The 21,220-nt window shown below is 40.2% G+C and overlaps 2 protein-coding genes across 7 annotated transcripts; one reads left to right on the top strand and one right to left on the bottom strand.

The window, feature by feature from the left end:
* Positions 1-499: 499 nt before the first annotated feature.
* On the top strand, positions 500-16,158 carry UFSP2 (UFM1 specific peptidase 2). 6 transcript variants are annotated; one of them, XM_088056187.1, is made up of 12 exons: positions 500-545; positions 2,730-2,808; positions 4,590-4,770; positions 4,857-4,932; positions 5,243-5,400; positions 6,174-6,366; positions 7,828-7,974; positions 8,444-8,608; positions 9,900-10,024; positions 11,646-11,722; positions 13,411-13,535; positions 15,011-16,158. In XM_088056187.1, the coding sequence occupies exons 2-12, from the start codon at positions 2,745-2,747 to the stop codon at positions 15,095-15,097; spliced, it is 1,398 nt and encodes a 465-aa protein (XP_087912313.1). In that variant the 5' UTR covers positions 500-545; positions 2,730-2,744; the 3' UTR covers positions 15,098-16,158. The 6 variants fall into 6 exon arrangements, with proteins under 6 accessions (XP_087912313.1, XP_087912315.1, XP_087912312.1 ...); XM_088056189.1 differs by having other exon boundaries at positions 502-545; positions 4,866-4,932; XM_088056186.1 differs by having other exon boundaries at positions 503-630.
* On the bottom strand, positions 15,630-18,253 carry ANKRD37 (ankyrin repeat domain 37). The gene is made up of 5 exons (XM_014263239.2): positions 18,128-18,253; positions 17,648-17,800; positions 16,842-16,933; positions 16,157-16,386; positions 15,630-15,876 (listed from the first exon to the last, which is right to left on the bottom strand). Exons 1-5 carry the CDS (start codon positions 18,152-18,154, stop codon positions 15,863-15,865), a joined length of 516 nt encoding a protein of 171 aa, XP_014118714.1. The 5' UTR covers positions 18,155-18,253; the 3' UTR covers positions 15,630-15,862.
* Between the last annotated feature and the right edge of the window lie 2,967 nt (positions 18,254-21,220).

Genomic DNA, 21,220 nt, shown 5'->3' on the forward strand with positions numbered 1-21,220 from the left:
TAATTTATCGGATATAAACAGACCTGGAGTTAAATTCTACATCTTAACGCACAGAGCGTTTATCAAGGGATTAATGGGGACGACTTTGGGACCTGGATGTGGCCAAGCCTGGCCTGGAAGGAGCAGTAACGCGAGGCAGCAGCCGGGCCAGAGGGACTCTGGAGCGTCTCCCCATGGATTTGCAGAAATGCGGAGGAAATAACAGCACCGTTTGGCAGCAGGGCGCTGATCCCAGACACACTGCGCTGAGCGCAGCCATGGCAGCCCAAGGAGAGAACGCTTAGCCCCACGCACTCCCCGCAGAGTGCCGGCCGCCGGCAGGCACGGCAGCACGGCAGGGAAGGCGGGTGATTGCGGGGTGATTCCGGGGTAACTTCGCGGCAGCGCGGCCGCCCCATCCCGGCCGAAGGGGAAGCCTCTGGCCCGGGCGCGGGGGAGGCGGGGCCCGCCGGCACCACGGGGCGCTCCCGCACGCGCCGGCGCAGGGCGCGTGCGCCGCCAGCAAGCGGCCGGGCCCGGCCCCCGCCGCGGCGCTGACGGACGTGGTGAGTCCGCCCCTCCCCTGGCCGGCCCCCCTCTCCCCGTCCCCGGGGGACGGATGCATGGATGGATGGATGGGTGGAAGACTAGGTAGGTAGGCTGGTGGGTGGATGGGTGTCCTTTCTCAGCGCGGAGGGGAGCGCCCCCGCTCGGGCAGAGCTAGCGGCGGGGCCGGGCGGGGCGGACCGGTGTCCCCGCTGCCGGATGCGCGCTCGGCCGTGGCGTTTGGGCCTCCAGCCGCAGGGCTACCGCGGGGGGAGGTGCTGAGCCCCCGCGATCCACTTTCTGCAGGTTGTGTCACACGGGCGGCGGTGGTGCCGCCCTCACTGATGCCTTGCTATACCCCCTGCCATTCTCCATCGCCCTTGGGGGACTCAGCTTGCCTGGCTTTAGTCAGGGATTTGTTGGAAGAAGTCATCATAATGGTGCGAGGCTCTTCTCGGTGGTGCCAAGCGATAGGACAAGAGGCAACGGGCAGGACCTGATGCTCAGGAAGTTTCACCTGAGCACGAGAAAGAGCTTCTTTACTGTGCAGTGACAGCACTGGAACAGATTGTCCGGAGAGACTGTGGTCTCCCTCAGTGGAGATATTCAGGAACTGTCTGGACACAATCCTGTGCAATATGTTCTAGGATGGCCCTGCTTGAGCAAGGAGGTTGGACCATATCACCCTAACACCAAGGTTGTGGTTTGATCCCCATTATGGGCCATTCACTTAAGTGTTGCACTCGTTGTCCTTGTGGTTCCCTTCCAACTCAGAAGGTTCTGTGATTCTGTGACCTACTGTGGTCCTTTCCAGCTTCACCCATGCTGTGATTGATTCTATAATGTCCATGATGAGCCACTATCAGAGCTCCTTTTGCAGAGCTGTTCTTCTTATTCATGAGCATTCTTCTCGCATAGTAATAATTCAAATAAAAAACATCTTTTACATCAACCCAGGCAAACATTTTTTCGTATTCTGGCTGGAGCTTTTGTGGGTCCCATACCCCAAGACCCTATTAATGAAGATAACTGTGTTATCTAAAATACTTCAGGATTATGCTTCAGGAACCAAACTGTTTCTTGGCACTCCAGAATCACTGGAAACATGTGATCATCTCCAGAAACATGAAAATCCATCACCAGCAGATAAACTGTAGTAGATGATTATATTTTAACAGTCATGCATATTTTGCATATTTCTCTTTAGAATGCTTTTAATGGAAAGAAAATTAGTCCTATGTTTTGAGTTTTTTATTTCATGAGTAACAATGCCATTGCATGTGTGTCTCATACTTTGTAAGCAAACAGTTGTGTAATAAATCTTTCCAAAGGGTCCTAGTATAATTATTTTTCCTGGTGCTTGGTGGTTTTTTGCAGCAGTTAAAGCTGTTAAGCATTCTTTCTGTGGACTGTTACACTGAACAATACGCACACTCATCTATCACCTTTTGTTCCTCTCTGTACTGCCACAGCTGTTTTTGTCTAGTACATTGAACTTGATTGGGGATTGATCTATCTGATAAAACCATCTCTAAATAGAAGGGTGTTTTTCCATCTGCATGAGTTCTCTGGTAAAATGTCTGCAGTGAGCAGTTATGAGGACACAGAGCAGGGACTTTGGAAGTGGGAAGAAACAGCTGGCTGGTCTCTATGGTGGCATAAGCAGCTCTCCTGTCAAATATGAAACTCAGCCTTAATTCTAGAGGCTGTGCATGTCACATCATCCCCGCTTTATTTTTTCTCATTTCCCTGAAACTGTGGTTTCCTAACTCGTGAATGCATACTTGCAGATGTGCCTACTTATCTTTCTGCTCAGTTCTGTCCTTGCTTTACTTGAGCTGGAAGAATATATATGTGTCTGTGTGTGTGTGTGTGACTGTTTATTATGGGAAACATTTGGATTGAAACAATGAGAAACAATGACATTTTTCCTAAAGTATTTCTATATGGTAGAAGTATAGAATTATGGCTTTTTTTTGTCGAGGTAGGAAATGTGTTCCTAGGTGTAATTGAGGCGCTGGTTGCAGCGACTGTGCACTGCTGCACCACGCACTTCCATGTTTATTCACTGGCCTTCTGTAACCTGAGCGGCTGCAGTAATTGCTGTTGTGCTTACATACTGTGGTATAACAGCAGTGAGTTGTGGCTTGAGAGAAGATATGTTGAAATGGCTGTTCATTTTCATTGCTTTTTTTCCTCCTTAGGTAATTCTAGAAGCTATGGATATACTCTTCAGAATAAGAGGAGGCTTGGATCTTGCATTTCAGCTTGCAACTACTGATGGTGTGTTTATAATACTAATAGATTTCTTAATACTTATATGAACTTCTATTAAGAAACTGTTTGTTATATTGATTTTCTTGGCATTTTACAAGGTGTTAAGTGCTTATACACAAACCTGTAAAGATTATTCTTTATCTCCATAAATTTTCTGACACTTTTTTCCACCCTGTGTTTTTTAATTTAATTTGAAATAAACTTTACATTGACATTTTTAATTTGCATATACTTCTTACTTATGGATATGTTATTGGGATCATTTTTCAGCTTGAAGCTGAAGTTGACCCTAAAATTCTAAGCAAACAATAGCTTTAAGGCAATGGATTTTATTATAATGGGACTGTATTAATAATGCAGTTTTGAGACTGTGGTCCAATCTGTCCAGAGAAATAGAGAAGGGGAGCAAGCTAACAAGTCACTCTACTGAATTTAGGCAAGATTGACTACTGCAATTCCATGTGATAGCAAGGGATTAGTCCATAAGGCATTAAGGGGCTCCTGTAGTCCTCCATTGTTACAGTAAAGTGACATTCTCCTCAGAAGACCTGCTCAGGGTGGCCCACCTGATCAGTGGCCATTGGGCTGTGATAGGGTAGGATGGGGGAAGAAGCCTGTTTTGAGCTCAGCTCTTGGTCATTCTGCATTTTGAAAGGATGTGTCTAGCAGAAACACTGAATTCCATCTAGTGAACCTTGGTAAGGAACTTGGGCTTATTGGAATTCATGACGTGGAGCAGAAGTGTTGAATAGGTTTGCCTATTCCAAAGCAGATTTTTGTGAGTGCATCCTTAGTTGGGTTATTTGACTTCGTCTACAGTGTAGTGAATTGTAACCACAGTGAAGCAGAGCGGTGTTTGAATTGTCCAAGTGTATGGTATTCACACCTGTTATTGGGTAAATATGGCACACTGCTCCTTTTGAAGGGCAGTGTTTTTTCTTTTGGAGCAATTTTCCTTTGGCTTTTCTAGTAATGTAGTTTTTACAGATTTCTAGTACAAAAGTTATCTAATAGTGACCAAATTTAAGTTGATGCATCAGAGAGATACAGCATAGTCTTTGATAGCTTGTTAGGCTTTTTTAACTTACTGTATTCAAAGTTATGGTTTTTAACCTTCACAGTAAGGAAAAAAATGTGGCTAATGTGCCAAAGTTACTCTATCATATCCAATAGTGTCATATCCATTACTGTTTCAGGTTGTAAGATGTGGGTAAAACACCTTACCAAGCTCTGAAAGACAGCTGTACGTACCAGTAATAAAGATTCAGGCAAACCTGACTGTGGCGTACAGGTTTATGTTGGCCAAAATTTGGTCCTCAGCTAGAATGTAGGCCCTGCTTTTCCAAAGATTTAGTCTGGTTTTAGTTTGTATTTCTGAACAATGATATGAGGTCAGAAACATGTGAGTGACTTAGATTGAATATTTTCAGGATTTTTTCAAAAGTCTAAATATACATAAAAATTTGTACATAAAAGTTTGTTTGCAGCTGTAGGCTTGGTTAAGACTTATTAGATGTGGTGACAGCAGAGTAGATTATTCTCCTGGAAGTTTGACAGCATCTTAGAGAAACAGTACACTCTCATTCAGGGAGGTGAGTGTGAATGTGTCAGACAGACCTGTTAATTGAAATCTTAACTCAGTTTTGTTTACCCGGTCATTTCTCTGATCATAACAGCACTTGCATTTTTATTCCAAGTCAAAACAATTTTATTAAATGTATGCCCAACAGCTATAAAAAAATGGTGAGGGAATTTTCTAGGCTAATTATATCATTACTGTGTTTCAGAGGCATCAACAAAAAAGGCATTAGGATATGTTTTCAGTGATCTAGAAAACAAACTATCCTCAGAGGTTCTTGTGTTCAGAATTTGCCACAGTTCAGTCTATGTGTGGCCTAACAATGGTATGACTACAATTCCTGAGCTGACTGATGAGTCTGCATGTAAGGAGATAAGACGATTTATACAGTAAGTATATTTAAAAACGGGGTGGGGGGGGGGGCAGGGAAGGTTAACAGATTAATTTCATATTATAGAAATTTCTCCTTCTGTTGACAATTCAGATTTGATCAAGATGATGAGACCAAACGAAAGCATGGCAAAAAAAAGGATAAAAAGTTACAGGATACGGTATGTTTCCAACATATAAGACAAATTATCATTTAAACATTTTTGGACTTGCCCTCCCTAGGCCTTTCCGTACACAAATAGGCATTGGCATGACTTTAAAGAAGGCTTTTGAAGTCATTGAGACTCAACATGAATGCAGAAATCCACCTATGGTAGATCAGCACATAAAAGTTTGTCTTTAATATTACCAGATTTTTTTAACCCAAGTATTTAATTAATGAGTTTGATACCAAATATCTGCAACTTTACTTTTGCCTTCTTGATTCATGTGTAGTTGGAGATGTAATATTGGTGTCTTTATACTCTGCAGCAGCAGATAATCAATGTAGACCTCATGTTGGAAATGACATCTTCATTAGCTGCTTTGGCTCCAGTCATTGAAAGGGAAAAGAAGGAACACCACTACATAAATATGACATTACCAGTTGATGTTGTTGTATCTGTTTCTCCAGAAGAACCGTGGGGAAAGTAAGTGTTATCCTGGACGTGGAATTTTTCAGCATAATTTCTGCTTTTTCTTGAAATAATGAAGTCAAACTATATCATTCATCAGTTTAATGAAAAGTATATAGTATTTTTGTGGTGTACTTCTAACTGTGTAAATAATAAAAGCTCGTGTAGACAGCTGTTAATAATCTTGAGACATGATCCTTTTGCTATCTATAAAAAATTCAGTTTATCAATGTCTGACAGATTTGATAACTCATAACCATTGCTTAGCAAGGAATTGAGAAAATCAGGAAAACATTCTAGAAATGTTTATATGTGAGGTGTATAAAAGTGAGAGCTGGGATGTATTTGATGAGTCTTTGTAATCTCAGCTCTACATTTGGGGCTGCAGCAGGGTTGGTACAGATGGAAAACATTTGACTCTGCCTGTGTATTTTTTCCTTGCTTTTTTTCCATAGGATTTGACTCTGAACGATGCTAAATGGAGTGCATAAAATGCAAAACAAAACCATTTAATTTTTATTTTGGCAAATGCTCATACTGATTGTGTTTCTGATAAGAGAGCAGGGTAGCCACATTTGGGAGGACTGAATCAGTAGGGACTCGTTTCTGTGTGTGGACCAGCTTTGAGTAAGGCACAGTTGGGCTCTGCCTTTCCCTGTGGGAGCAGAAGCATTGAAGTAGTGCAGTCATCTCACCAGGTCAGACATGCATTTAGGTATTGTATAACTCACAGCTGTGAGAAAAAATGATTCACAATCATTTGAAATATTCTCCCTTGTACTTCTCAGGGTACAGAATCTCCTAGTGAAAGCAATTCATGGGCAATTAACTGACATGGAAAGATGTATCATGAAATATGTGAAAGGAACATCAATTGTGGTACCAGAACAATTTCATTTCATGTTACCAGGAAAAAATCACCTCATAACAGTCTCATATCCTACGGGTATTTCAGATGATCAGCTGGAAAGTTACAGAAAGGTAAAGCCAACAAACTGGAATAGAATCTGATTTTTTATTTTTAATTACTGCAATTGAAGCAGTGGTAAGGCTTTCCATTTAGTCAATGTCAACAGCAGATACTGCTGTTGTTTAGATTTATTTTTATTATAACCAAAGCAGTATACTGAATGAAGAAGCTTGATGTATTAGAAGTTATTTTATAGAATGTGCCAGATACAATTTTTGTAAGGGAACAACAGAAACTTTAGAAGTACATAAAATTTGGTTGATAAATATTTTCTCTAAATTATACTTCCAGTACAGTATTCTTTGAATTTCTCATTTTTTTTGTTCTTCTGTGGTAGAACATCAGCTTACTGTTGATGTATTACTGCATTCAGGTTTTAAGAAACGTCCTGAAAGGGGTAGTATTGGTTTCTTAGTTTTGGTTTCTTTCTTGGGGTTTTATGGTGTTGTGGGGTTTTTGTCTGTTTGGAGGGGGCTGCTTTTTGTAGCTCACAGCTGACCAGACTTAGCTAGTTTTTAGCTTGTTTTTGCCTTTGGGTTGGCACATCTAGAAAGAATAATATGGGTAAGGTGAAAGAATGCCAAGATGTGGCAGTCCTTTCAGATTGAGACTGATACCAGTGTAGGTCACACAGTTTCATGTACTGAGAGCAGGGAAAGAATATTCTGCAGCTTAGAGGCGTAGAAGCTGTGGGGATTTTTTCTATGTGAAGCATTACTGGGTGTATAAAACCCAGTCTAGCTTTGTGTTTGCAGAGGCCTCAGGCACTGGTGGCACTGCCTGTGTTTCCTGCTCTCTGTCTGCTGTTCACGCTTACCCACTGATGGGAGTGTTACTGCAGCTCCTGTAGCTGGGTTCAGTGCTGGGTCACCTGCCTAAAATGTATTACCTGTGCTACATACATTATCCTAGATGATCTCATCATGCCTTCCACTCTTAAGCTCTGTGAAATAAGACAATATATCTCTTTTAAATGTGGCTGCTGTGTGGCAAACAGAGCTTTAGAGATTTTAAAATAAACTGAATCTGCTTGAACCATAAGCCCAATACCTTTACTTTGTCTCAGTACATGTTATTCGTATGCTTCAGTATCAGTTAAGATTATAATTTGGTGTATCTACATTACTGTGTAGATGAAGCTGTAATCCTTTTCTATGATGGTGTATTTTATCATGCTTTCATAACAAACCTGTTACTCATGGTATTTTTAGTGGGGCCCCAGCAGCAGGTGTTATGTAACAAGACTGCATAAAGTAGTGGGCCCTTGAGATGGGAGGTAAGCCTGCATGAGCTTCCCTGGAGAGATGAGGTCTAGTAGTGAACATAACTGCTGAATGTTTAATTAAGCCTATTTCAATAATTTGCTATACTGTGCTGTTAAAATTATATCTTTATTGCTGCTTACAATGTGGTCTTTCCTTTAATCCAAAATTTGAATTGTGTTTCTTACTTTTATTTGAACTCGCATGTAGGAATTGCATGGGTTATACAATCTGCCTTGTGACAGACCATATTTCAAGAGAGCAAATGCTTATCATTTTCCAGATGAACCATATAAAGATGGGTATCTCAGAAATCCACATTTACATCTTAGTTCACCTGGCATGGAGTCTGGTATGGTAAGTTTAAATTGCAACATTTTGCAGAAAGTATCTTTTCATTTTAATTGAGGTTTTTTTTTTTTTATTGAAAGAAGTAATTTAGATAGTCAATGATGTGTAGATGAGAAATGAAATAATTGGCTTGACCTTTCAAGCAAAAGGGCTTCTCTGCACAAAATGGCATTGCTTTAATTTGCTGTATTTGTCCCAAAGAAATTGGATTTTCTTGTGAAAATAATGTCCATGTTTTTAGCATGTATTCAAAAAAGTTCCTCAGAACCAGGACAAGAAACTAAAACTATGAACAGAGAAGTTTAGGAGACAAAACCAAGTGCAGTAATCATGTGTGAATAATGACCCTTTCAATCTTCCAAAGATTTGCAGTCCCCAACTGAAAACTTTACAGTGGTAGTGACAGGTCATACGACTTCTCTGAAAACTGATGCAAGTGTGATCAGATGGCTCTGTGTTCTCCCCTTCTGTGCAGGTTTATTTAGTGCAAGGTGTATACAGTTACCACCACTATATGCAGGACCGCATGGATGACAGTGGCTGGGGCTGTGCCTATCGGTCTCTGCAGACAATCTGCTCTTGGTTCAAGCACCAAGGCTACATGGATAGACCTATACCAACACACAAGGAAATTCAACAGGTACAGAACATTTAAGGAGATTATTTTATGCATATTTGTCTAAAAAGGTTTATGTAGATTATTTTAAAATATCAAATTCATATATTTTAGAAGATATCTTTTGTCCCTTAAATTGGACTGGTGGTTCTGAATTGTTTATCTGCTTTGAGTGACATTATCTGTTCAAATAAGATACATTAAAATAATCTTTTAAATGTTTCCTTGGATTAATGTTCTATTAGAAGCTGTGATATGACATTTTCAGTGTTTTTGTGAAATGAAAAGAACAAAGAACCCAATGTGTCATGCTAAACTCAGTTTTAAAACTGGCTGTCATATTCAGTGACAGCTGGATTAGTTCCCAGATGCTATACAGGAATTTACTGACAACTTCTGCAACTTTGCCTTTTACAGTAGTGTACTTTTCCTGATTTTTGAACTCTCTTTCACTTCTTTTTCTGTTTTGAATTGAAATGCATACCTGAATATGTTAATTTCTGTTAACAGCACTGAAGTAAAATTGTAGACTTGTAGCTAATACCCATTCTTGAGTATGCCTATCAAGGAATACTGCAGTTACCTTCAGTCTTCTAAATATAATTCTTCATGTTTTATTTATTTACTGAACATTTTTGTAAAGTTTCATTCAGTGAAAAAGCATTTATCATATGTGGCAGGGATGTAAATACTAAAGGTAAAACCACATTTCCTGAACAGTTCTCAATCCACATCTGAATGCCATTGAAATCCGTGCACTCCTGTAGTATTTGTAGGTGTCTAAAAGAGGGTAGTAGCCTGCAGAAGACCTTTGGGCTTTGTGTCCTGAGCAGAAAAGGCCCCTCTCAAGTGCTGAATGTAACATATAAGCCTCAGAATGAGGAAGAGTTTAAAATAAACCATAACCTTTGACACGGATCAGTAGCCTCTTCCTCAGAGCACTATTTTATGCATCCTTTCCGGAGTGCTTTGAATAGAAATCCAAGCCTTTCAGTCTGTGAAGTGGCTTCTTCAGTGTACAGATGATGCACTCCATTATTAAAGAGCTCAGTGGTCGCCCTCCCAGCCTGAAGTCTGCCTGTGGACCTAGGATTGTTGTCTCTGCTCATGGACACAGTTCTGCATTACTGCTCAAAGGAACATTTCCAAAACAGAACTGCAGTGAATGAATTTAACATTCATTGGTCTGCTTTTGACTAGCTAGGTTCAAAACACATGCTCATATATATAAACCTATTTGGTTGACAAAAAGGGTGGAATTCCCTGCTATATGTTGTTAATATTTCTGTTTCTTCCTCATTGTGGTGTTGCAAAGGCACTGGTTGATGCTGGAGACAAGCCTGCAGCATTTGTTGGGTCACGGCAGTGGATTGGTTCGATTGAGGTACAGCTTGTTCTGAATCAGCTTTTTGGAATAACATCCAAAATATTATTTGTCAGGTAAGAATCACTATCTGCTTAGTAGCTTGGTAATTGCTAAAAAGACTGAATGCCTTAAAATGCAAATCGTGATTACAGTACATGGGAGAAGAGGTATAATTATAGAGATAATAAATCTTTCAAGGGTTCTTTGCTCATTAACCCTCTATTCTTACCTTTAGTTGTACTAAGTGCTTATAGATGAAGGTAGTGTTAATTTCTTGGGAGCTTGGGGTTCCTGTTTCCAGTTGCTATAAATTGCTTAATAATATGCAAATTGCCCAGTTTCATAAAGCTATGGTCTAATGCTTCCACAAGAAATGTGACTCCCAGTGGGTGTGCTTAATCTGTAAATTCCTTCATGGTATGCAAACTGATATGGAATTCATCCTATTCCTTTGCACCACAATTTTTGATGCAGGCACACAGTCTGATGTCCACAGAGAACTGAATGTACACTGACAAATAATTACTGTGGCTACAGACCTAACTTGTGAGTTTAGGATTGAGGCAAATTGTTCAGAAGTCTGGAAAATAATGTTCCCCTTTCTGCATTTGTGTGACATATAAAGCAAGGAATTTGTTTCCATTCTGACAATCTGATGCTCTCATACACAATGAAGGACCCTAAGAAGATATTTGGGACAAAAAGAATAGTCCTTACCATTTATCAGAAGAAAAATTACCATATTTTTTATCATTTAGGCAGCACTAAGCCAACACTATTAGCTGACTAATAAGACCCTGAACATTAAATAAATACAATCGTGAAATTAAGAACATACACTAAGAGTCTGTATGAAAATACAAATCAAAATACTTCTCATGTGTTATGTTTATTTAGAGTAAATTCAAACTATAGCTATTCCACAAGAGCATGGTGATGGGGATCCTTCCATGGGGATGTTAGGAAAATAGTTCAGGTCTTTAGTATTTTAATCCTTTTTTTTTGTACCAGAGCTTGTACTTGGAGATGATCCACCTATTATTTATAGCATCTATGACGAGCCCTGCCAGTAAGAAGATTGTTATTCCTGCATATGAGAATATAGAATACATTCTTTTCTGAACTGGATAGAATTGCTTGTAGTGCTGCTACAAGGGAGCACCAGTTTATCTCAGTGTTATGAAAAACCAACGTCACTACCATGCCGGAAAGAGGAAACAATCATGCAGCTTTTTCAGCTGGTCACTGGCAGTGGATAGCATTTTTGTCTTGGGCTTATTTCCAGCTAGCATTTCTAATTCTTTATGAAAATAAGAGTTCACAGCTGCACCAGCAATACCAGTACTGGATCCATTATACTAAATGCACCATTTCCCAGTTTTGTATTCTGTCTGCATTTAATCAATTCTCTGTACTTGGGAAGCAGGCACACAGACTCTCACTGGGGCTTTAAAAATATTAGTCACTATATAAAGAAATATAAATACAAGACATTAAAAATGTCTGTATTAATTTCCTTGCCTAGCAAATAGACCTTGTGTTAGAAAGTGTTTTTCAGATTTTCTCAGGAAGTTTACACAGGAATAATCCAAGAGACCTTCTAATTGGTTATCTATGCAGTGAACGAGTTTAATGGATAATTGGAGAAGTAAACCTAGACAAAATGACAAATCTGCTATTGTTTTTCTTACCTAGCCAGGGTTCTGAACTAGCGTTGCAGGGAAGAGAGCTTGCTAATCATTTCAAGACCGAGGGAACTCCAGTTATGATTGGTAAGTGCTTGAGTGTTGACAAATGGTAATGAAAGGGCGTGGCCTCCCTGTGCTGAATTTCGTTTCAATGAGAACCCATTTAATTTACTGTACAAGAGTTAATCAAAACTGTAGACGAATTAAAAATTACAGTTTTCCCAAGGCAGCCTCAAAAATGATACAGTTTAGTCTAGTTGGTAGCTTTTTATTCATTATTTCTTTCAAGCTCAGTATTAATTAAACATGGTAACAAAAGCCAGTCTAAAGGGTGTTTTTAAATATTGCTATTAAGTCAGAACTTGACCTGACTTCCATTCTCTAAGAAGCAGAAGTTCATAGAGTTCCCCAAAACTTCCTCTCAGAGAAGAGCATTGTTTATCTGGCTTGGAAGAGAAGGGTATTATCCAAATTTGCTTTAAGAATAGTTTTAATAATCTGAAATACTGGTATGATAAGAAGTGCCATTTGTAAAAATACTGTGATGTTAATTAAACTATTTTTTCCATGCTGTGTTTTAGGAAATGAGTAATATTGATATTACTATTTTCAACTTTAATAACATTAATTTAAGCAATTTTGCAGTCTGTATTCGTCATTCCATAACACAGTGTAACTTTCTCAAAACAGAGGTGCCAGAAGTCCAGACTTTGATATGGTGATGGTTTAGATTAGATATTAGGAAGAAATGTTTCCCTGTGAAGGTGGTGAGACAGAAGAACAGGCTGCCCAGAGAAGCTGTGGATGGCCCAAGGCCAGGGGCCCAGTGTTTAAGGCCAGGTTGGATGGAGCTTTAAGCACCTGGTCAAGTGGGAGGTGACCCGCCCATTGCAGGGGGGTTGGAACTAGGTGATACTTAAAGTCCCTTCCAATCCAAACCATTCTATGATTCTATTAAATATTCTTGGCCTTTCAGCAGCCTCTTTGAATTTCAAGAATGTACAATCCAATATTGAAAAATCTTTTAGTCTGTAACTTACCATTCCCTATAAAGCTCCCTTGTAGGTTGTTTAATTTTTGTTATCATTGGAGTTGGGCTTTTTGAGGGTGGGGTTTGGGGATTGTTTTTGCTTGTATTCTTCCAGCGATTTTGCAATCCCTACATGCTTTGTGGAGTTATTACTACAGTACTGTGGGGACGTAAAGTATTGCATGTTATCTGAAAGAAACATTCAAGAGTTAACCTGTGCCCATCTCATCAAAATATCCCTTTTTCCTGTTTGCAGGCTGGGGAAAGGGAAATTAGAATTCACTATTCTGCCCCTAATATTCATTGACATAACTTAGTAGAAAACAGCAGATAAACTTCTTCCAGGAGTTCTGATTTCTCTTCTATTTTAGTCCTTTTACAACCAGGAAATTTTGCAGATTTCTTTCCTACAGTTAGGTTTCTTTAAAGTGCAGAAGAGATGTTTGAAATATTCTTGACTTCGTCTGGTGGAAGTGTTGAGGATTCAGTCTGCCTTGCTGACTTGGAACAAATTTGGAAAATGCATTTCTACTTATTTTAGTTACTACAACTAACCTTTCTTAGATGTAGTAAAGATATATTGTTTAATAATGTGAAGAATCTCATGTCAGACACTTTCAGAATCATCTTGATAAAAGCTAATCTGTTAATTAAAGGTGTTGATGTACTTTTATTTAACCCTTGCACATTAAGTCAATCCCAATGAAAAAAAAATCAGCTATATGTGTTTCTCCTATTTTAGGTGGAGGTGTTTTGGCTCACACAATATTAGGAGTGGCTTGGAATGAGACTACAGGGCACATAAAATACTTGATTCTAGACCCACATTACACTGGAGGAGAAGATCTGCATGTTATTTTGGAAAAGGTGAGGCTTGATGCACATATATACTCACACATTTATGTATATTCATGTATTTTGGAGTTTAAAAAATAATGTCCAGCCAAATGCAAATTTGCCATTTTGTTGAATGGCTTCTCCATTCTTTATGGAAGAAGCACTGACCCCAGTTAACCTGCATGCTACAATACACTAAGTATTGTCAGTTTCTGAAACATACTGTCTTTGGAGATGTAAAAGATCAGCAAGTACTATAAAGCAGTGTTCTTTATTTTGTATGAATTCACCCATCTCCCCTTTATCCAGGAGTATATATGATAAATGTATTTTGTATTTTGAATAAAACAGAAAATTCTGTTCAGGCTGTATGATGCTCTAAATGAAGCAGAGAAGATAATTTATTTTAAATTGTAAAAGTGATTTCTGATGATAGTGTAAAATCCAACACTAACCATTCTCAGATCAGGCCTTGAACAATGTTCAGAGGGTAGGTACTGAATTGTTTTGCAAATGTGGAAAAACTCCAAACCGCTTAAGAGTGTGTAATGTAATTTCCACTTTTAAAGCCACTAAAAGGGATGACGCATCCCATTACAAACCAGTAAATATAGCATCAGAAATGTAAACTCTAAAAGCAGCTAAATAATCCTTTAAGTGTTAGCTAATCAGTGTCTTTTCTGTTTTTCATATTAAGTTGAAAATACCAACTTTTATTTCTAATCTTTGATACCCTTGTGTAGGCCCAACAAAAAACCCAAATAAACAGAAAAACAAACAAACAAAAAAAGATACCAAAAAACCAACAACAACAAACAAAAAAAGAGCTGTTTAAGAAATATTTTGCTGGCCTATAATGATCAAAGCTTGAAATGATCAGGAAGAAACGATTTCCAAAGAATATATATGACCAAAGGCTGTTACAGCTACTAGCTGTAAAGAATGGTTCAGTGGTCCAGAAGGATAAAATAAATGCAGAACCCACTTTCCTCATCAAAAGTGAGGCTCTTTAAGAACACCTCCAATAATGTGGTACGCTGCAAAATTGAAAGCTTTTGTTAGACTATTTGCTTCTGCTGAATCAGGTTGAATAGCACAATTTCTGGTATTAGGAGCTCTGTTTGGGGCTGAAATATCAACTGTTACCAAAGAAGGCAAGGATTCAGGATAAGAAAGGAAAACTGTGAGAATGACGGACTTTCAGAGCCTCTCAGGAGCAGCAGAAGGGAGGTGGGATGGGAAGATGATACTTTCTAAAAACTAAGCTGGGGAGGGAGGAAGGGGGAGAGAGGGGAGAGAGTATTTGTAGTATGTTTTCATTAATGTGTTTCCAGGTATGTAGAGAGCTTTCTGAAAATTGCCATTGCATTCTGTAGACATTTGAAAATAATTCATACATCTTCGATTAGTATGATTAGTAAAATTAGAATAGACTCAATTATAGTAGACAGGAAAAAACAGAATTTGAAGTAGATTTAAAAGCTGTCTTGCTTTTCTTTGGGCAGGGCTGGTGTGGATGGAAGGGCCCGGAGTTCTGGAACAAGGACGCCTATTATAATCTGTGCCTACCTCAACGACCAAAAGCTATTTAAATTCAGTCTTACACTGAACGCGCTGAGACAGAATAGTAGCTAATCTAGATAAAACTGTCCTGTTATTTATCAAAATAATGCTTTAAGTCAATCAAAACCCAGTTGAAATAGAAATGTTGGTTGAATGACTTAAATTGAGAAACTATATTTTTTAATGAAACCTCTAGAAATAAGAGTTACCTGCTTTGAACTGTATCCTTACAAATGCATTGTACTAGGCAACAAACACTCTGTAATTTTTCATAGCACAATTTTAGGGTTATATAGTATTTTCTCTTCTATTAGAATCTTTATAGATTAAATGCCAAATCCTTTTGTTTTATGGAATATTTTCATGACAAAAAGATACACTGTCCTCTGCCTTTAGGGTTCCACTTAGCCAGCTGCTGTGTCCATTATGAATCTGTTCAAAGGCCTTGTTTGTTGCTGGTATTCTTGATGATGCACTTTAGGAGTGGGAAAAAAAATGGCTATATTTACTGCATTTTATTAATTTTGCTCTCATATTTACACAGAAAAAAAACCAAGAGAATTCATTTTTCCATCATCATTTATTTATAGCTGAACGAATACAAGTATTCCAGGGGGGGAAAAAACCTCACAACATTCTTCTGTAAGAAGTAACAATAAACAAGCTTTCCTCCTTCTCAGAAGGAGACAATGTCCCAGCACACACATCTGACTGCTCAGTATTTCATCCAGTCATGGTTCTTCAGACTTCGGATTCCCCATATTTCATGTTGGTATTACTGTTTTTTCTGGCAGCTAGGAGACAAGATCTGTCATAGAAACAAACAAAATAAGTCTGTAGCTATGTCATCAGTACATCATGAAGAGTACCTATGATTTTTATTTTTTCTGTATTAAAGTAGCCTCTTAAGTGGCATTCCACATGTCCATTTCCAAGAAGACCCTAACCTTAAGTACCTATGCAAGTTCATCCTTACTAGGAGGCTTCTAAATCTAACTGCTCTGTGTCTGACACACATTTGTTTTACTTAGATGCTAATAACGTTTTTAAAATATTCTGAATTGTATTAAACCAACACTATTACATACCATCTGATCTTCTCCTCTTCCTGTTTATGTATCTGCTGGTTTCGCTTTCTTGTTTCTGTGCAGTTGGATCCTCTCTCCACAAGCCATGTCTGTCACTTAGCAAGTATCCAGACTGTCCTCTCAGTTTCATTGTCTGAGTGTGCTGAATTGTCCTGAGGAACTTGGCACATTCCAGAAAGCCATAATCCACTGCAAGGTCTGCTGCTGTTTGTCCACTGTTGTTGCACAAGCTGAAATACAGAATTAACAATAACCAATTAAACTGGAATAATGAGCAAGCACTGACTAAGTGGTAATTTACACAGGTGTATAAAAATAAGTCTTGAGAATCAATACCAAGAAGATTTGCCAAGGGGGCTGGTATTAAATACAGAAAGGAATAATTATTTTAAAATAAATTTGTCATCAGGCTATTACTGTCTTAGCATATCAGAAAGGCAAGACGAGGGTAAGATTATGATCAGGAGTATTCTCTCAGCAGTTACCGCAGAGGTATATAGCTAAACAACTTGTCAGCACCGGTCTGTGCTCATTTGGTGTTTATGTCAGTTTTTAATACTCATATGGCTATAGGCATGCTATATTTGCAGCCTTAGCATGCGTGTTCTGAGCAAGTTAAATGCACTCTGTAAAATGCACATCCTTTCACACTCTTACTGAATTTACTAAATGTCGCTCAACTTACTCAATTTTAGCATCACCAGCAACAAGGAGAGCAAGACATTCCAAACTTCCAACTTTTGCTGCTTTATGTATCGGGGCTTCTCCAAGGCAATCCTAAAAACACAGTTTATATATAACAGTCATTTGCAAGAAGAGGAGTAGGATAAAGCTGTCTTGTTCTCTAAAATAACTGTTTATGTATACCAGTCTGTTGTGAGCTGAAAGATAGGTTAAAGGAATATAGCTAGTAAAGCATACTTGGTAACTACCATTAAATGTCTCATGTATTCATCACCACAAAGTAAAAGTGCTGTCTCCTGCAGAACTCATTTTTAACCTTTGTCTATCTAAAAGATAACTTAAACAGAATACTCTCTACGCAGATTATCAGCATCTCTTAGCACCATTCAGGGATTGCTGTGACCAGCAATCACAGCAATCTGAGTTTGCTACCGGCTCAGAGGTATAAGGAAATAGACAAGCAACTCGATCGAGTAAGAATCCTTACATTTACTGGAAGTAGGGACAAATCTTTGGAGGAAAAATAAATACCCAGTTGTGTAAAAGAATTAAGTTGTTTAGACATCTGCATGCAGCTCTGTAAGTGTGAAAATGAAATTATACATTGCAAGTTACCAATGCAACATAGACAGTATTTCTGGTTCATTCTAGAAGTTACTCTAGAATAAGCAAATCCAGATACCTCATGCAATACAAATGAGTATTAAAAAAACCCTCTCTTAGATAAAAAGCATGTAAATAATATTACGTGGATTTACTGACATGCCAGATTGGAAGTGGAAGGAATAAAATGTTTGTGCTTTTTACCTGTTGGTTCAAATTTGCTCCTGTTTGCAGCTGCCAAAGTAGAAAAAAAGCTTCACCACCACAAGCAGCTAAGTGAGCTGGAGACTGACCAGAGGCATCTGCAGGTGCATTCACACCGGTTCCTGTCTCAAATAGGCTGCTGAAACTTCCAGACTGAAACAAGACACCAAAAGAAAAAAAGAAATGTTACTGCCAGTGTAAGCCAAGGCAGGTGTCAGAACAGTGCATCACAGCAAAAAACATTCCCCTTCCAAATCACTGGACCTTCACATCCCTTGAGACTACCTTTTAAAATATTTTTTTTTAAAGAGCAGTGCAAGAAAGACTTTTTGGCTTTTAATCTCTTAACCAGAAATACCGATCGACAGCGGTAGTGCCCCAACATTAACAGCAGCAGCTCCAGCCAAACTACATCTCATTCACTTTCACAGCTGGGCTCCAGGTAAGACAAAACCACAGACAGCCCCTGGCAAAGCTCACCTCTGAATTGCAGTCCAGCATCAGCATCGCTTCCCTTTGCTGGCGCGGGGCTGTCGGGGCCGGAGGCGCGGGTCCGTCCGTGCCCGCCGCCCCGTCCGGCTGCGAGCGCCGGGCCCGCAGCCCCGCCCCGCCCATTGGCCGCCCATTGGCCGCCCCGGGGGCACCGCGGGGCCGCGGCCGCGCCGGGCCGGGGCTGGCGGCGGGGGCGGCCATGGGGCGCGGGGCCGCCCGGCACGTCCCGCACACACTCGAAAGCCGCGGCAGCGCCCTCCGGAGCCCCGGGCAGCCCGGCACCGGCTGCTGCACCGGCCGGGAGCGGGCGTCGCCGGAAGCACCGCTGCCGCCGGCAGCCGGGAGCCACCGAGCCCTGAGCGCGGCCTGGTGTTCTCTCGGTTGTGCTGCTGCACGGCGGTTCTGCCAGCGGACCTTAACGCTGGTTTGGGAAGGCTAGATCAAGGCAGACTTGGATCTAGGAACGGAAACAATAGAGAACTAATTTAGGTATTTCCCCCCCAAAAAAGCTTAAGTTAGTAAAAATAAATCCGTACCGTCATTCTGCCCATGCTCTGTCTCTAAGCCAGGGAGGTTGGCCGGCCGTGCCACGGTGTGAAACCCAGCTCTCCCCTTCAGCACAGATAATTACAGCAAGTTCATCACCAGTCTGAACTAGAATTGGCAATGGTGGATCTCTGGGCACAGCCACCTGTTATATCTCTGCTCAAAACACGTTTGCAAAAACAGAACTTTGATTGTCACTTAATGAGCTTGAAGTATCCCAGAGAAGCCTGAGTGTCCAAGGTGCACAATTCTGTTCCCTTAGCATTATGGTATTTCCTTCTGTCAAATGTCTACATGTTTGTTATGGAAGTTCCTCATAATCACTACCATCACTTAAAAAAAATAATGGAAAGTCACATATTTAAAAAAACAAATGATAATGGCATGGTTTTAATAAACAGAGATAGGGAAAAAGAAGCCTAACAATGTTCCTTTAGGGCATACATAGTTCTGAAATGAATTCACAAACATGAAATTACCTTCCACTTCTCCTTCGGGAAAGGTAATATAAATTATTTTAGTAGAATATGAGCATTTACAGTAAAAATTTTAAAGGTAGATAGCCTGTGATCAATTCAGCAGAATTATTTCAGTAAGTGATAGTTTTCACTTCTCTTTTATATGGAAAGTACACTTGTGTAATTACAGATTGTTGTATTGGGTTTTTTCCCTAAACAGCTAGCCAAGCAAATTAGTAAAACAAACAAAATTCCTACATTTCTAACTATGCTTTGTTAGGGATGAAATACCTCTGCACAGATGCCAGAAATCCACAGTCATTGTTTATGCAACTTTAAAAGACTTGAAAACACACATATCCAGAATTAGCTTAAGACTAAACAGTTTCGGATTGCCCAAGAGGTTGTGTTTTGATTTTTTTGTTTTTGTTTTAAAGATCTTCCCTCCCTACATTACCTCAGTGATTCAGAGGTTTCAAGCTGCACCCAAGGAATCTCATCTTTCCAGCCTAGCACCCCCTACACACACACATCTGCATCCGGCCAGCCAAAACTCTCTTCAAATTCCTGCAATTAATTAGTTCTTGAGCTTCAGGTCACATTTGGTGTACCTCTTTAGTGCCTGCAAAACTCTTCTGCTTTTCAATATCCAGTACATTCATGTATGGTATAAATGTATAAATATATGGTATAAATACAGAAGCAATGATTTTCATCTGTTTTGTATGGGGCAGCCCCAAGTGCCGGTTAAGGACGAGGCTCTCTGGCTACAGCTGTTCTGGAATATAACTTAGCAAAAATTCCTCTGTGCTTTCTATCTCAGGTCACACATCTTGCATAGGTATCAACAAAATTAAATTGGAAAAATTGTTCTAATAAATGTGTAAGCAGTCAGATAAATGAAGGTGTGCTGGTGAATCTCACACCCTTCTGCATCAAAAGCAGCCATGCAGCCCATTGTTAATTGTCTTTGCTGAAAAGTACTGCTGCTTTCACAGACTGTTTTTCACTCTGCCTGTTAAATGAAGTAATTAATTGATGCTTAAAAAAAAAAACAAAGCCCAGAAAAAACCCACCAAAAAACACCAAAACACCAAAACAACAACAACAAAATAATAAAAAAGACGTTTATTTTCCTGTAGATTTCTTTGGTTGTATCATCTACACAAAATGAATCAGGATTAATTTTAGGAGTTTCTTTGTACTTAAAGTCACTTGGGGCTGCTGGAAAACATCACACTGAGCCCACAGTTTTAACCACACAAATCTGCAGACATCACTCTCTCGTTTTGATTGTTGCCTCTGTCCCTGTTGCTATAGAAACAGATCACACTGCCAAAAATGGAAGGATGATAACCATCTGGAAAAAAAGAAGAAGCTGGGTACACGGTTAAAGACTATTTTGAAAGCACTCTCAGGCATTTTGATATTATTCCCTTTTGTAATAGACACAGCTAGAAGCAATCGACGGAAGCAGAAGCAATGCCTTACATTCCAGGAGAAACCTCGAACAGCATTTTCCCTCAATTATCATTTTTTTAATATCTATATGGGCAAAGCAAACTGCATTACAACAAACAGTTTCTGATCACTGGAAGTGAAGTCCCGCCTGCTAAACTGAAGTGTCATGGCCTGGTGCCTTTTTCTCTGAATTGCATTCAGCGTTTCTTTCCCTTTCGCCTATAGTCGTGTTGTGCAGAGCATTCTGGGCTTCTGCTTTTCATTTCCTCCAGGCCCGGCGGTAGCAGGGAAGATGGGGTGCGTGTCCGGCCCTCAGCCTGTGCTGCCCCTCACTGACAGTTTGGCACCGGACAACGGCCGGAGGTGGAGCAACTACCGCAAATCCCAAACGGAAAATGGCGTCCTCACGTTCCCAGTCTTCCTCCTGCCTTGCCAAAAGCCGTGGGAGCCGAGGCCCAGCTACGGAGCGGCGCCGGGTGCCGGCACAGGCCGGGCAGGGCTGCGGCGGGCCCCGGCACAGCAGCAGGGGTAGATCCGGGGCCGGCGGTGCCAGGAGCTCGGCACCAGCGAAGGCCGCGGCCGCGCTCCCTTGTGGCCGTTCCCGGGCGGGCCGGGC

Source organism: Pseudopodoces humilis, chromosome 6 (genome assembly GCF_049639895.1).
Source record: "Pseudopodoces humilis isolate 2021_Gansu_Grassland_sample_001 chromosome 6, ASM4963989v1, whole genome shotgun sequence".
NCBI classification, from domain to species: Eukaryota; Metazoa; Chordata; class Aves; order Passeriformes; family Paridae; genus Pseudopodoces; species Pseudopodoces humilis.